A 15,309-nucleotide genomic window follows, 5' to 3' on the forward strand; every position below is an offset into this window, starting at 1 on the left:
AAAGAACAAAACTTTCACTAAAAAGAGCTCCCTCCCTTTATGGTAAGATGTAATAATGCCACATGAAAAAATTGAAAATAAACTACAGTATCATTTTTCTGTCCTTCATATTTGCACTGAAGAAAATATCACTTTTCCCTTCACATAAAACAGTATATGTAGTTGTGGCATTTCTTCTGACCTAAAACAAAGTCTTATTTTAACAGTTTTCCAATTCTAAGAATACAGAAATGCTTGAAAACTATTTGTACCAAATACACTAATGGCAAAGCTTTTGTGTTTGTTTAGAAGAAAAACTCAAAAGGCACAAATCAGTAAAGTAATCCAAATTGTCTCTTAATACCAGTATCAACTGATAACATTAAAGTAAATGCTGCCCTTCTAAAGAGCTTCTTCCATGTTCTGAGATCACGATCAGGAGAATCACTTCAACTAAAAAAGCTGTAATGCCTTAAAAAATCCTGCCTGTTCAGAACCTTATCAGGGACCCACCTCATTATCTATTTCCAAATGTACCTTCCAACACAACAGGCGCTCTGCCTTACAATTAGGCTGAGCGACTGCATCAGAGCGAGTCACCTGCAGAGCTCTGGCCTGTGGCATTACCATCGGTCAATGAGTGAATTACCCAAAATAAATCAAAATGCCTCACCCAAACTTTCTTTTTCTTGGTAGGTTTTGTCGGGTAGTTTGGGCCCAGGCACTCGGGGTGATAGCTGTTTCGGCACTTGTTACACTCCAGCAGCTGCTGCAAGAATAAAGGAGAAGGCATTGGAGCAGAGACCGAAGGGATGCACAAACCCGGGCGTTGTGTTTTCGGTGGGATGCCCCGCTGGGAAAGTGGAGGAAGCTGCAGGGAAGTGACTGGAGAGGTGTTTCCCCAGTGTGTTTTCTCCCGGCGCTTTGGGGGTACCTTGGTGGCCTGGTGCTGTCTCCCACACACGTGGCAGAACTTGCAGCGACGGCAGCACCAGTTCTCCAGCTGGTCCTCCAGCGGCCGCTCGCTCTCCTCCAGGCAGAACTTGTGAAAGGGCTCACAACAGACCTGACAGTACACGAACTGCAATGGGGGAGAGGCAGGTTTTAGCAAGCCAGAAGCTTCTCTAAGTCCCAAACAACCCCCTCGCGCTCCCAACTACTTTGAATTCTGTGTCACAACTGACAAAACACGGATGTCTGCTGGCATATTTTAGAGGGGAACTGTGTGCGTGCTGCAGACAACCCAAATCCATGCTTGCCTACCCAGTCCAGGCACCCAGCAGCAAAGGGAAGCCCGCTACCTGTTCTCTGAGCATTCCCAGCCCTGGCAAAGCCTTGAGGGCCCCCCAGGAGCTCCTCCCTCGCTGTAACACAAGCCACCGCACCAGGAGAAAGACCTGGTGCAGACGGAAGGGACGTGCGGAGCAAAGAGTGGTGTTCCTCCCTCTGTTCAGCTCAGGTGGCCTGTGTGACAGCTCTTCTGATCTCTGTGTATCCCCTACAAGGCTGGTCAGACTAGAAAAAGCATTGTCCTTAGGGTACAAACACTGCAGGCTCAGGGGACACACGAATCATTTGTCCCCATGAGCAACCTGACTGAGCAGGGGGCGGCTCCAGGCCCCACTGGACGATCCTCAAGCCAAGGGACATCCACATCCATATTGCCCATTCCCTCAGCATAACTGAGCCTTTTCTGGAGCGCCAGCACCACCTCCCCAGGCCAGCTGGCCTCACGGTGTTGGGAGGCACCTGTCTGTACCTGGAAACGCACTCGACACATCTCAAACTCAAACCCAAACCCAGTTCCTGGTGCAGCACCAGAATTTCTCCGGTCACATTTCAGGAATGGCTTGCAGCTCTCAGCAAGTACAGAGACACCTGGGGAAGTCAACAGTCCCTAAAGCCCTTCAACCTTATTGGGCTGCCTTCCTTATTTCGAGTTCAGAAGAGGCAAAGCCCTGCTTTACATCAGATGTAGGATACCAAATTAGGAGGAAATGCAGGTGCTCCCAATTACACAGTTGTGTGCGTCTAATACAGTTCACCTGCAGAGTAAGCGCTGCAGAAGTTTCCCAACTGCTTTTAAATACCCTGCACTTCGGTATCTTGGGACAAAGCAGGGACAGATTTACAGGTATTACTTTAATTTGTCCTGGATCGAGGTCACAATATTATTTCTTTCTTTATTTTTTCTAACCACATGGTGCTGTAACTAAGTCATGAAGGGCAGAACACAATGCTTTACCTCCACGTGTCCACTGCTGGCACAGAGAAAACAGACCACCCTGGGAGTAATAGGTACCGAGGTGACGATGCCTAACCCACCCATCTCCCAAACATTCTCCACTTCACAGTCCTCCTGCAAGTACAAAAGGAGATGTCACCATGCAGAACAAGGCAACACAACAGCAGTACAAAGTGCTCGTGCTGACGGCTGCGCTACGCGCTCTGCGCCTGGGGTTAAGCGGCCTCAAACTGAATCGTTTCAGCTTCTGCCTGCATTACAGCGAATATTGCAACAGGCTCCTCTCAGCGCTGCTCTGGCCAAGAGGGCTCAGTAACGCACCGGCCTTCCTTCTACGGAAAGCCAGCCTAAGCAACGAGACAAAGCTTTTCATGATTGCACAATTATTACTGGAAGTGAAATTTCAGAAGAATTAGACTTTATTAGGATTCCATATTTGTATAAAAAAAACACTTACGAGATCTCACTATAATCTCCAGTATCAACACTTATAGATGGACTGAAAAATTATTAGGAAAATATTAATTTTTATTTTTTCAACACTGTTGTTCAAAAAACGTACATGATTTGTCAGTTAAAAACCCCGGATATACCCAAAATGTCATGAATTACAAGTTACTAACATTTTCCCCAAATCTTGTTGGCTCAAGTTGTGGTAAGGTTTTATAGTTCCATCTTAATGGAATAACTCTTCATAAACCTCAAAGTCTTGCTCATCCTCACACATTGACAGTTAAGGTTTTAAAGCTTTAAGGGTCTCTTCATCCAGTACTCTAATTATAAGAAAAAAAAAAAAAGGCATAACAAGCTTCTAAAAATCAAGTGACTTGTCATGAAGGCTCCTACGTGCAGTTCTCTGCAGGGCACCAGACACACACACTCAGAGGCCACTGCCAGCGCTCTCGAGGGACTCTGGTTCCAGGTTTAGAGCCAGGCAACATTCAAACACTTAAAACATTTTGTCCTCTACCTTGAAATCCACTCGGATTCTGTGGACTCCGTCTGTGGGTGGCTTTTGCTTGGAACTGCTGCCATTAGTCAGAGTGCTGAGCAAGTTCAGGGTGCTGCTTTCGGGCTTGCTTATGGGAGGGGGCTTTTCCTGCTCAAGTAAAGGAGCCTGCGTTAATCCCAGCCCCGCACAGGAAAACTCAACCAGAAATTATACTCAATGCCGCACGTAACTCACAGAGAAAACCCCCAAACCATCTCAGAATTACCGAGTGTGCAAACAGTGCAAGAAAGCAACTATTCCACAAACCGTTTCCTAAGATCATTCCACGCACAGTTACATTTCTAATTCAATTTGCTGCGCTCTCCTCTACCGTCACGTTGCTCTCTTATCAGAGCGCTGGTCTGTACTCTGCTGCGGTGGGGCAACTCTAGCTGTCATCAGTCCCTATACACTTCTCCTCACATTTAAATAATTATTTTTCTTTTTTTTTTTTTTCCTATAATGGAGTTGTTTCTGAGACAAAAGTAGTTCCATATTTTACAGAAGAGCCTCCACCTCAAAATGTACGAATCTTAGAGAACAAACCAACATCTAAACCCAATCTCCGGTATATGCCAGGTACTTTGGTATCTGCGTACTGCCACAGGGACAAGTACAAAAAAAAAATCTGCCAAAGGGTTAAGTAATACAGTTCTACTTTCTAGACAGACAGAAGTTCCAGGTTCTTGAAATGTACTGACTGTGTACAAAAAACAGTATTCACCTTGTCTTTTGGTTTCTGTTTCACAGGGAAAGTTGGACGGGGAGCAATTTTTTTCTGTTTGCTTTGTTCTGTGCCTAGGAAGGGGGGAAAAATTATGAGTATTTCAAGTAACTAACAGCCACCTGTAGAGAAGAAAAGGGAAAAAAAAATCAGCTGGGTAAGGTGTGATGAGTTTTAGACCAGAACCTCTCCACCCTCCTGTGTGACTGCACCTCCCCAGCTGTGGCCTGCGCAGTCTCCTCAGGGCACAGTCCACAGAGTTTGCTCTGCTAAAAATCTGCAGCATTCTGGGTGCGAAGCCACAGAGGGCCCGGAGCTGCCTCAGTGGTCGCTGTCCTGCTGCTCTGCACTACGTGCAAGAAACAGCGCACGATGGTTTTGTAGTAAAAAGATTATATTCTTGTTTGACATTCCGACTGCCAAAAGTCAACAGACTTAACAGTATTGAAAACAGACCTCAAGACTGCCAAGACTACACAACTAAAAAATCAGAATAAGAATGGCCATCTTTCTCCTCACCCCAACATACACTGTACTTCAGTGAAAAGGAAGCTAGTTGTAAGAAAAAAATTCCATCATAATCTGCTGTGATTTCACCAGATCATAAAGCATTCACCAGTTTTAAAATCCAACCGCTTTTAACGGTATCGTTACTTAACGTCACGCAAACAGATTGAGGATAAACAGTCCCATTTACCTATTTCTGGCTGGGGAGTCTGCTTTTTCTTAGGCTCAGAAGCCGCAGGTTTAGGTGCTTCTTTTTTCAGAGGCGCTGAGCTTGGCGGCTGTGGTGGCGGCAGCGGCGCTGCCTGGGACGCCTGCTTGCCCGTCTTCCTGGTGCTGGACACAGGGACCTGTTTGGGCTCCGACACCGGGACGGAGGGATTCCCATCCTCGTGCTTCTCCTCAATGGGCTTGCGGGCAGGCTCGCTGCTCTTCTTTACAGCAGCGTCTTCTCTCGCTACAACAGCCTGAGGAGTTTGTTTCTGTCCAGAGTCCAACTGGTTCTTTCCAGAATGGCTTTCTTTCTTCTCGTTTGTCTTCGATTTCTTCTCTTTCTTTTTTGCAGCTAGGAAGAAGAAGCATCAATAAAGCAACACACATAAAACAGTGTGACTTCAAATGACTTGCTGGGTTTTTAAAATAAGGAAACAGACACTTGGATGTCAGAATTTAAGAGATGGCAGTGTCTGTCCGGTGCCATACGCGAGCTCAGCCTTTCAGCCTACCTTTAGCTTGCTTCTGGAGATACGCTTTGGAAGGCATCCACTGCAGATTCTGACATTTCCTCATCCTGCAAGGAAAGAACGTGTCAGGAAACCAGAAGAAAAATGCAGACATTAAGAGGGCAGTCTGTAAATATTCAACATGAAAAATTGAAAAGGCCATTATTAATACACCCACTACCTTTTTCCAATATTTTTTTTTCTCCCCTCTTCAGAGATATGTAAAAGAAACTTCTCATTTTCATGCAATTCTCACAGCTACGCTTTATAAACCGCTTTCATACAACAACAATCCTTATTGGTGCCACTTCAGTTGCTGTCTTTTCAGACAGATTGTCTAGTCTGCTAAAATCAATTTAATGCAGCAATTTAAAAAAGCAAAAGATTCAAGCTAAGTGATATGTATAAGAAATTATAGGAAAATCAAGGAAGCGTGGTATTTCTTAATGACATCTGGAGACGTCTTTGTTGGATGATGTATACAAACACCAAATAAACATCATCCTGAAAACACAAGCTTGGGGATCAGCCAAACCATTCCTCGGGCGCACACTTACTTGCAGCACTGCTTCTTTATATTGCGCCCACCGAACTTGGGCTTGTCCAGGCAGTTGGTGCAGACGCCACAATCCTCTGGAACCTGGCAGCCCGAACACTGCCCGCAGCGCCGTGAGCGCCGGCCCTTCTTCACCGGCGGCTCCTGCTGCGCCTTGTTTCTGGTGACCGGCTTGATCGGCTTGATCGGCGGAGCCAGAGGTTCGGCCTCTTCTGAGCCAGCTATCGATGACTTATCTATCAAAGAAATTGCTAGTATGAACCCACTCATGGCAAAAGATGCGCCCAGTTTGCTAATGGAATTTATTCCACTATGCTTAAGTTCATCTGCAGAGCCACATGAGCAGTGCATGTGAGTGTGTATGTATAGGTACACACACATCTAAGCACACAGATATGTACGCACATCCCTCAGCAGACCAAAAGTTCAGCGCAGAACACAGGTCTGTAACAATTGCCAATGGGTAAAAGGATGAACCCTGTTTGAGTGGCATCATCACGGAGAGCCTGGAGCTGTTTAACATCCTTTTCCCTGTTAATCACCTGAAGTCCCCATTTAAAGCAGTCAGCAAAAGCTGACTTTGTACAAATCCACAACTGAAGACTAAAAACCTTAACTCACCATCGTTCCCCATGGAAGACAGTATCTTCTCCCGCTCTTCCCATGGTAAGGCACTCAGAGTGGGCATGTCATCAGGAAACACCGCTCGCTTGCGGCCCAGCGCAACAGCTGCTCTCCTGCAAACGTGTTTGATCCGTGGTCCTCGCACTGAAGTTTCTGACGAATCGCTCTCTTGTCCCTGGATTTCAGAACAGGAGAACAGACAACATTTCTAAGAAAGGTACCAAAGTGAGGCTGGGAAACGTGTAACGGATGTGAATAACCTGAAAAGAGTGAACCATGAGCGAGTGCTCTTGATGAGCACTTTACTGAGATTTATTCGGAGAAACCTAATAAGCAGCTACGCCATCCTGATCTCCACAAACGCATGCAGCTCCCCCCTGAGCTGACTACACAGAAGCTCCCTCTCCCGCTCAGCTTCTGCCCAGGGCTTCTCGTTTTCGGATCGTTTGCCATCTGTTGCACTAACAGCTGCTTAGCTCAGCACGGTAATTCTTCACGCTTAGGATATGAAAGCTACTTGTGACTTTCAGCATAATTTCAAAATAAGCTGCACTCCAGAAAAAAACAAAACAGAACAAACTTGGAGAACTACCTGTGCTTTTGGCTGATCAGCCTGTTTGAGGGACTTGCTCTTCTCGATTTTGTACAGCTGGGCTTTTGCCTTTTTCAGAAGGCTGGCCACTCTCTTGTCAGTCATCGGCAGTTTGTCTGCCTGAGCCAACATGGAGCTGATGGAGGAAGTGGAATGTTTAACGGTGCTTGAGGAAGGAGCAGAGAGACGCAGGGCTTTTTCCTTCTCTGCAGACGGCGTGACGGGGCTGAGGTCCAGATCTGATTTGTCTAAGCCCCCTCTGCCCTTCTTGGACGTTTTGGTTTTGCTGGCTGCCGCATCTCCCAGAGCGGCAGTGGAAACGTCTGCCGCGGGATCTATTGCTGTGGACTTCTTCCGCCCGGCAGGTTTTTTGGCAGATGATGATGCTGCGACGTCTTCACTGACAACTTTTTCTTTGGGCGTTTTACCTACTGGGAACAAAGCAGAGCTACTCTGAATTTCTGACCCTTTTCTCTTTTTCTCTTTCCTTGACTCCCGTTTGTTCTCCTTTTCTCTCTCTCTGTCTTTCTCTCTGCTCTTGTCCTTCTCCAGGCTTTTGTCAGTGTCTTTATCTTTGGAGAGTTCCTCTGCTGCCCTGTCCTTGTTTCTGCCTCGCTCTGTCTGGGGGCTCGACGTGAACCAGGGGAAGAGAGGAGCAGGGCTGCTGGACGAGAAAGGCTCTGCCGGAGTGCTGGTCTGCTTCCTCGGCCGCTGGCTTCTTTCCGCCGATTCCCCAGACTGCGTCAGGGAATGGGAAGGAAAAGTAAAAGATGAGTTTAAGGCACTAGTGGCAAGAGAACTAACAGAAATGCTAGTTAAGGAGGAAGAGACAGAAGACTGCGGGGTGAGAGTCGTCAGGTCCGAGGTACTGAGCCTCCCGCTTCTTGTCCTCATGGAGTGCGAGGGAGATCTGGGTTCTGAGCGGATGGGGCTGAACACTCTCCTCTTCCGCTTCCGCGAGGAGACGCCTGCCGTGGAGGTCCCTGCGGCGCTGCGGCTGACTGACGAGGGCAGAATCACAGACTCGAAGATCCTGGAGTGGGCCTCGCTCGGCGTGAACCGGGGCGCTCGTAGCAGAGGGCTCCTCTTGTGCACGTCGAAACGCGTTCCCGAGTGAAGAGAGAACAGGCGCGCTGGAGCCGTCGCGCCCGGCGTTGAGAAGCCAGAAGCAAAGCCAACGTCCTCTGGCGTCAGCGGCGGGGGCCTGAAGTTATCGAATATCGGTTTGCGGATCAGCCCCTCTTTGGCATACTTTGCAGAGGAGAAGTACTGCGGTTCTGACCTGGAATGCTTCAGGGAGGTCCAGCGGAACGTGGGCTCTCGCAGGATCGACTTGCGCTTCTCCTGCATGGGCGCGGCAGAGGCGGGAAGGAAGGGCGAGGCCAGCGGGATGGTGGGCGGCATGAGCCAGGGGGTATGGTCCGAGATGCTGGACGCGGGCTGCAGCGGCGGCGGGGGTGTGAGCAGAGGGGGAGGAGGAGAGGACGAGGAGGGCTGCTGCGGCACGCTTGGTAAGGCTGGCAGCTTCTTCGCGGTCCTTTGGCCGAAACTTCTTTCCGTTACCGAAAATCTCCTGTTCCTCCTATCGCCATTATCGTTTTCAGGGGACTGAGAAACGGGCAGCGGCGCGTGAACTTCTGGAGTATTGCTTCGCTCTTCAGAAGGCGTCTGCACTTCCTCGGAAGCCTGGGAGTCCGTGGACGTGTCCACGCTGGGGCTGCTGGACCGCGAGGAGTCTGACGACATCTGAGACGAATGCTGAGAAGCAGCGCTGGACTTCTCGCTGGAGCCACAAGATGTAGCGCTGAACCGGCTGTTCGGTGTGGATTCGAGTCTGGATATTTTAATAGGAGGATCATAGTCTTCGTCCTCAATGAACCGTTTGGGCGTTTTAATAATCCGTGAAGAGATCGCGCTCACAACCGGCATGATGAACTGTCGGATGTTTTTGAGCTGGGTTCTCCCCTTCCTGCCCTGCAGTTTGGCCGCTTCTTTCTCAATCTTTTTTTGCGCCCCTTTTTTTGCCCTCTGCAGGAGCTGCTTGGCAATCGTGGCATCCGTCCTTTTGGTGGAAGGTATAATGCGAACGGGCTTGATCCTGCGTGGGCTCTGCCTGACAGCAGTCTTTTCTTCTTTCGTAAGGGGTGGCGTGCCGTCCTTTTCTTTGCGTATCCTTTGGGGCTTCTCCAGCTGCGAGTTTACGACCAAGGCGGAGGAAGTCTTTATGCGTTCGGAGGACGGCGGCCTGCCTCTCCTGCGCACCATCTGAACGCTCTTCCTACCAATCTGAAGTTTCGTCCCAGGCTTAAATTTGGATTTCAGTGGGGAGAGCTTACTAGTTCTTAACTTCTTGATTTTAGTTGCTTGCTGAAATGTAGTGGATGGTGACCTTTTGATTTTTTTCACACTCTCTTTTTCTTCTTTACTGGCCTTCTGAATGTCCGATGCGTCCTTTACTTGTGACAGCTTGAACTTCACGCTCGTAAGCGTTGGAGGTCTCCCTCGCCTTTTTTCCCCACTCTTCAACTCCTTCTTCTTTACTTTCTCCATGGATGTGCTTTCAGACTTGCTCGAAGGGGAACATACTGACGAGGAGTCTGACAGTACAGCTGAACTTCGGTCAGAACTGCTCCGGGGCCTCCCGCGAGGTTTCCGTGGGCTCGATTTAACTGCGAGGGAGGCAGAGAACGCAGAGCACACGTTAAATTTCTCCAAGTGTCGGACCAGCACTACCCAGGTCACGCAAGTATTTACTCAGTGTCAGTCGCTCTGCCTGTACAAGTTGCCAAGACTTTTCAGTTAATTAACAAATAAAAATAGAGGGTTATCAATACATATAAAGAGTACCCTCCCAACAAACCTCTTCCCCTACAAAATAAGAAGTAGATACATATTTTTTGAAACGCAAGCCTTTTCACAGCAACTCTATATGCAACAGCACAGAACAACTATCAACCTAACGTTGAGAGGCAACACTCATTCTTAAGGACAGTGCTGCCTATAGCTGCAGCTTATCCGCAAGTGTTCTGCGTTCATTTTGTTTCCAGTTGCAGCTGATAACGAGTCTATTTAAAGATACTGAAATATTCAAACCAGTTTTAGGTCCTATTAAACTATTAAAATAATTGCCTCTCCAAAACACTACCAGGACATTTCAAATACTGGTTTCATCAGCATAACTCTTTTACCCAAAGTTTCCCTGTTCTGTAACAGATCAGATTATACGTATAGAGTCCAACACGGGCTGGCTTTTACGGTGGATCAGATCTGATGGAACGAGCAGGAGAGGCAAAACCATCACACAGGAGAATACAAAGTCAACATCCAGCCCTGTGACTGGAACGTACCTGTGGGGGACCTGGTGGGACTTCGTACTTTGACTTCTTCATCTGAACCAAAACCTAAAAACTGTTCATCCTGCAATGACAAAGCGGGTGGAAATTTGAAGATGTGGATATTAACATGAAAACAAACTTCACTATGATCAAAGCATGAAAGGATTCTGGAGGATCTTCCCTCCCCAAGTAACATACTGCCATTTGTTATTCTAGCAAATAATTGCTAAAAAGGAAATACAACTTTTATATATACGTATAAAGCAGCTACAGTTTACAGCTACAGAACGATCAAAAAGAGTTCTGGGGAAACAAAGGACAAACATGTATGGAAACAAACACTTAATGCATAAAATCTGTCGCTCATGTCAAACCACGAAGGTTTGTTCTGGTAACCATTATCCGAACTACCCTTGAGTAGCAAAAGAAGTGTTTCCAGGTTTATTTTTCTAGCACAAGTGTGGACTCACTTCCTCCAAGCTCATCTCAAAGCCTCTGTGGATGAGCAGAAGCATCTGAGGTCTCTAATTCTGCCCAAGCACCCTGGAGTCACCATCAGAAAAGCGTTTCTTGCTAAGGGAGCACAACCTTCACTGCTTGTTACATTCCAGAGAATAATTAAATCAGTAGCCATGTAGGTAACGTTATGCAAGGTCAAGGAAAACTTTCCTAAAGATTTGACTCTTGATTCCAGTAAAGGTGGGTTTTTTTTGAGGCTTGGGTTGGTCTTTGGCTTTTAAATTCTCTTCAGACTTCATCTATAGGAGAGATGAAAACCTGACCTCCACTGGAAAGCTTGTCCCCATGATGTTAAAGGTGCTCTGTTCACAGTAAGACGGGTCAATCCTATTTGTCTGCCACCAAAGTTTGTGCCAAATTTCTGTTTTTACGCTGTTCCAGCTTTCCTAGTCAGATTTCACCTCAAGACTTTACGTTCGCTAGCATCAAGTCTCCTCTGAAAAGAGAGCAGCCCTGACAAAGAGCCCTCCCCGCGACAGCACCACGGGCACAGAGACGGCTCTGGGGACTGGCCACGCTTCCCACTCGAAACACTACAGAAACAAACAAATTACTCTCAGGAAGAGTAACAGACATAAAGACTTATTTACAAGATTGAATTAGAGAGCATCTCTGCCTAGAGCAGCACGTAAGTTCAGTGTAACCTAAAATAACACCTTATGCTAAAACCGGTTACTGGAGCTCGACTTACACGTGGATGAAACACTCACCGTTGGCCAATGATTGCAAACCTCTCATGACAAAGGAAGAGATGTGGCTAAGAAATCAGCACTTTCTGTATCTTTGACAATTGCCTGTCGCTATCCACAACCAGAACCTGCATTACTTTTAAACCGAGTGCCGTTAGCCTGCTTTTCCAAGGGGATACATTACTGCTGTCTTTGGCCTGGTAGCCTGGGAATGGTCATTTTTTTCTCATTCCCTACCATTCTGCAAAATGATCACTCTGGCTTCGTTTACAAGTAGCGCAACCAACACTTCACTTATGTTTGTTCAGTGACATTCATGAGTATGTCGGTGACCTCAGAACGGTCGTTGTCACTATCTGAGAAGGCCACTGAACAGCAGTACGCACTGGCCAGGCTAACCCATCCCGTTGACCACCATACGCCAAAACCCAGTGTGGAGGCAAATGAAGCAGGAACAGCTTCCCTCCAGTTTTTCAGAAGTGACTGTAAAGCATGACAGATGGAGAGTGATTAAAAACCATAACGGTTTGGAACATGACCTCATTTACCTGAGGAAGAATAACGCAACACAACAAAGGCCACTGAGGTTATGAATGAAAGGCTGAGGGAAGGCTTGCCTGGTGCAAGACATGAAAATCCACCCTCAAATGAGAAACGATCCTGCGGGTCTTGCCTGATGCTCCAATCTGTCTGACGTATAACAGTGTAGCCCGTAACACCACAGACCTATGAAGCTGCACGGGATGGCCAACAAAGCTGTCAGATGCACCAAACGCAGCTGTTCCCATCAGCTCTTGACAAGGTTTATTTAGTTTTACAATGAAGTTTCTGAACAATGCTTCATTTCTCTTCCTATTCACCATCTTGAGTTTGGCCCCAACTATACAGCACCTCATCTTCTTGGAAAGAGAGAAGCTATTTTTAGAAGCTCATTCAGAAGCCTGCTTAGTAACTATGGCACAATATCTACCAGAGTCCTCTCCCTCCAGCGGAGTAAACATCCTCGGAGGTTGACAACAAGTAACCCCTAGATAAATGCCGGGTGCGCTCGTGTGGGGAGCAGAGCCACCTGGGAGCTCAGGGAGAGGCTCCCAAGCCCTTGCTTGCGATGACACGAATAAGGGGCAGAGCACTTGGGGTTACTGCTACGCACTGACTTGGATGAGGGTCTGATTTTAGAATTAGAAAGAGCAAGTTGCTCCTTACAGGCTTCGAGCGCAGAGAGTGCCCGTTCTGACAGCATTACCGAGCGCGCAGAGCAGTCTTTCCAGCAGGAAAATGAAAATATCCCGTGTCAGGAGGTGAGAATCCAGCCAGGCTCTCACTATCTGGCCAAACCATGAGCAGCGGAATGGACTAACTTACTGCAGCAGCCCACTAACAAACCACTACTGGTTCCTGCTTTCCACAGAGCCCAAGTCCCATCCTGGAGGAGAAATTCTGATGTACGAGTTCCCTTCTGAACAGAGAGGGACACCTTTTACAGCACCTGCAACAGTCTCACTGCAGCTGCAACAACATATCAGCACCAGCTCCAAAGTCTAGGTGTGGCCACCTAGCTACAAGGATTTAATTGCCAGAGAAGCATCATGTTTGAGTAGCTTGCAAGAACCCACTCTCTTTGCCAAGGTCACCCCCAGTGGCTGCCAACGCTGGAGAGAGATGCAAAATGCAGCATCTCGTCAGGACTCCCTTTGTGTGCCCTTTACCAACACTTTAACATGGAGCAGCCTGGGCTTGGGGAGACACTGGAGGGGACGAGGGCGCCTTCCAACAAGTGCCAAATACAGTTTCCTCACCCAGAAGAGGCTAAAAAGTGACCTTCTGACTCAGAGAGTTACCCAGTCTCTTCCCTCGCTTCCTCCAAACGCAGTACAGTAAGATCTGTAGTTCAGCGCACTGATGACAACACAGAAGGAGCAGCGAGACAGACGGCTGCAGGAGTCTGTCCCGCAAGCTTTGCAGCTGAAGGAAGCAACACGTCGAACAGCCCTCAGAGCAGACGGGTCAGTGCACGCTGCTGCTGCTTCTGAACTGCCTCAGCCACCCACCGCCACTGGCGCCATCACCTCCCACCAAAACCAGCTTCTCACAGGGAACCCCGAGCTTCTGTCTGCCAAAAAGCTTCACCAAACGGCTCCTCTGAGGGTTCTGAGCACTGCACAATGCTGACTGAATGTTGGCAATGGGAAACTCACCAGGTTGCTTAAAACACGCCCTTGTATTTCCACACTTCTGACAAAGGTTCAAGTCTTCAGAAAGGTGAAAAAGCCAGAGAAGGCCTTCATCTCTTGGTCTGTACCATCTTCACCACATGATTCCTGTTTTACTCCAATACCTCGAGCAGAATCTCCCCGTGCACAGGCAGTGATCCCATTACCAGTCACCTCTGCTTCACTGATTAACCGCCTGGGCAGTCCTACAGTGACTGCTCAACGTAACGCCAGGAGAGGAACTTCTGAGATAGACAGAATTTTAATGCCTGTAGAACAGAGAAATGATCTGTACTTCCAGCTCAGGCGTGACGGCGGCAGCAGCAGGGAAGCTGCTCCTTCCTTGCAGCACACGGATCTCGTACCATCTCAAAACAAAACACCAGTGAATATCTGAGACTCTAACGTTCACCTCATAAAAAATCATGATCCGTGTATAATTACCGTGGCGCTACTAGAGACACCATCATCACCACTACGTTCCATTTCAAATCTCAACTATCTGCAACTTTCAAGCTGATGCAGATTTACAGAGTAAACTGTCAACGCACATCCAACGCGCTCTCATGTCCCAAAGCTGCAGTTAAACTTCAGGGGCGGGGAAGGAGCTCCAAACCTACAGGCACAGCAGATACTTAACAACTACGCGCAAGTTTCTTTTATACTAAGTGTTGATGTAACAAATCTAGAGAACACAACCAATTTCCCTTACTGCTGAAGTGCCGCTCACATCAAGCAGAAAGGATAACGCACAGTACAAATGCCACCATTTTCAACCAGTTATAGCATTACTGCACAAAAAGCCCCCCCCAGCTCTTGTGGTGCCAAAATCAAGTATCGTAATGTCGTTCCCTTAAAGCGAGCCAGTTTCAGGATAACTCAGTGAAACACCAAGCGGCAGCATAAGTCAAGAAGTTGTAGAGTCACCAGAAACCTGAGGAGTATGTAGGGACATCCCAGAATTCAGTACCTTTTAGACAAGAAAACAGACCTGCTTAGTTCCACAAAATGAGCAAGGGGACAAGGGAAAGATCAAGCCTAACACTTGCTCTGGACTTTGTTGTTACATCAAATTTTGATGGCAATGTGCACTTTCAACAGGTACTTGCACAAGCGAACACCGGAATGCAGCATGCCACCAAGAGGTCAAAAAAATAAGCAAGTAAAGCAGGATTCATACAGAAAAAGATAACAGAGCTTCTTCCTCTGAGCACCACAGGCTCCCAAACTCAAAGCAACGACCCAAAGTGTACTCCCAATGCAGAACGCCAGGTTGGTGCAGGCTTTCACCCTCAGCCTTGCGGAGGGGAACGGGCATCAGGCGTTATCCAACGGACATGCTGAGCCCTAGAGCAGCTGCTGTCTTGAAGAACATCCCCACCCAAAGCCGGGTACCACACAAGCACCAGAGCTTCACCGTTTCAGCACCGGTTGCAAACTCAGAGCGAGGAAAAGCACCCTGGTTCTACCCCTGCCCTGCTCGGGAGCGGCTGGGTGAATCTCAGCCTACAGACACCAAGCCACAAAGAACTTTTATCATCATTTTCTGCTGTGTGTAATGTTATTAGACAGAAGTTTTTAGTAGCTGAATAGAGAAGTGATGCAAGAAGTAAAAT

The 15,309-nt window shown here is 47.7% G+C and overlaps 1 protein-coding gene across 2 annotated transcripts in view; it reads right to left on the minus strand.

The window, feature by feature from the left end:
- Positions 1 to 15,309, minus strand: part of KMT2A (lysine methyltransferase 2A) — a 38,016-nt gene that overhangs the window by 20,883 nt on the left and 1,824 nt on the right. For both annotated transcript variants that reach the window (XM_065651877.1, XM_065651876.1), the window contains exons 2-12: positions 10,285 to 10,354; positions 6,938 to 9,606; positions 6,343 to 6,520; positions 5,723 to 5,957; positions 5,169 to 5,233; positions 4,637 to 5,008; positions 3,940 to 4,013; positions 3,195 to 3,323; positions 2,225 to 2,338; positions 914 to 1,060; positions 653 to 748 (exon numbers count right to left, since the gene is read on the minus strand). In XM_065651877.1, the coding sequence (XP_065507949.1) occupies positions 653 to 748; positions 914 to 1,060; positions 2,225 to 2,338; positions 3,195 to 3,323; positions 3,940 to 4,013; positions 4,637 to 5,008; positions 5,169 to 5,233; positions 5,723 to 5,957; positions 6,343 to 6,520; positions 6,938 to 9,606; positions 10,285 to 10,354 (4,149 nt within the window). The remainder of the gene's footprint in view (positions 1 to 652; positions 749 to 913; positions 1,061 to 2,224; positions 2,339 to 3,194; positions 3,324 to 3,939; positions 4,014 to 4,636; positions 5,009 to 5,168; positions 5,234 to 5,722; positions 5,958 to 6,342; positions 6,521 to 6,937; positions 9,607 to 10,284; positions 10,355 to 15,309) is intronic.

Source organism: Caloenas nicobarica, chromosome 26, assembly GCF_036013445.1.
Source record: "Caloenas nicobarica isolate bCalNic1 chromosome 26, bCalNic1.hap1, whole genome shotgun sequence".
In the NCBI taxonomy this organism is placed as follows: domain Eukaryota; kingdom Metazoa; phylum Chordata; class Aves; order Columbiformes; family Columbidae; genus Caloenas; species Caloenas nicobarica.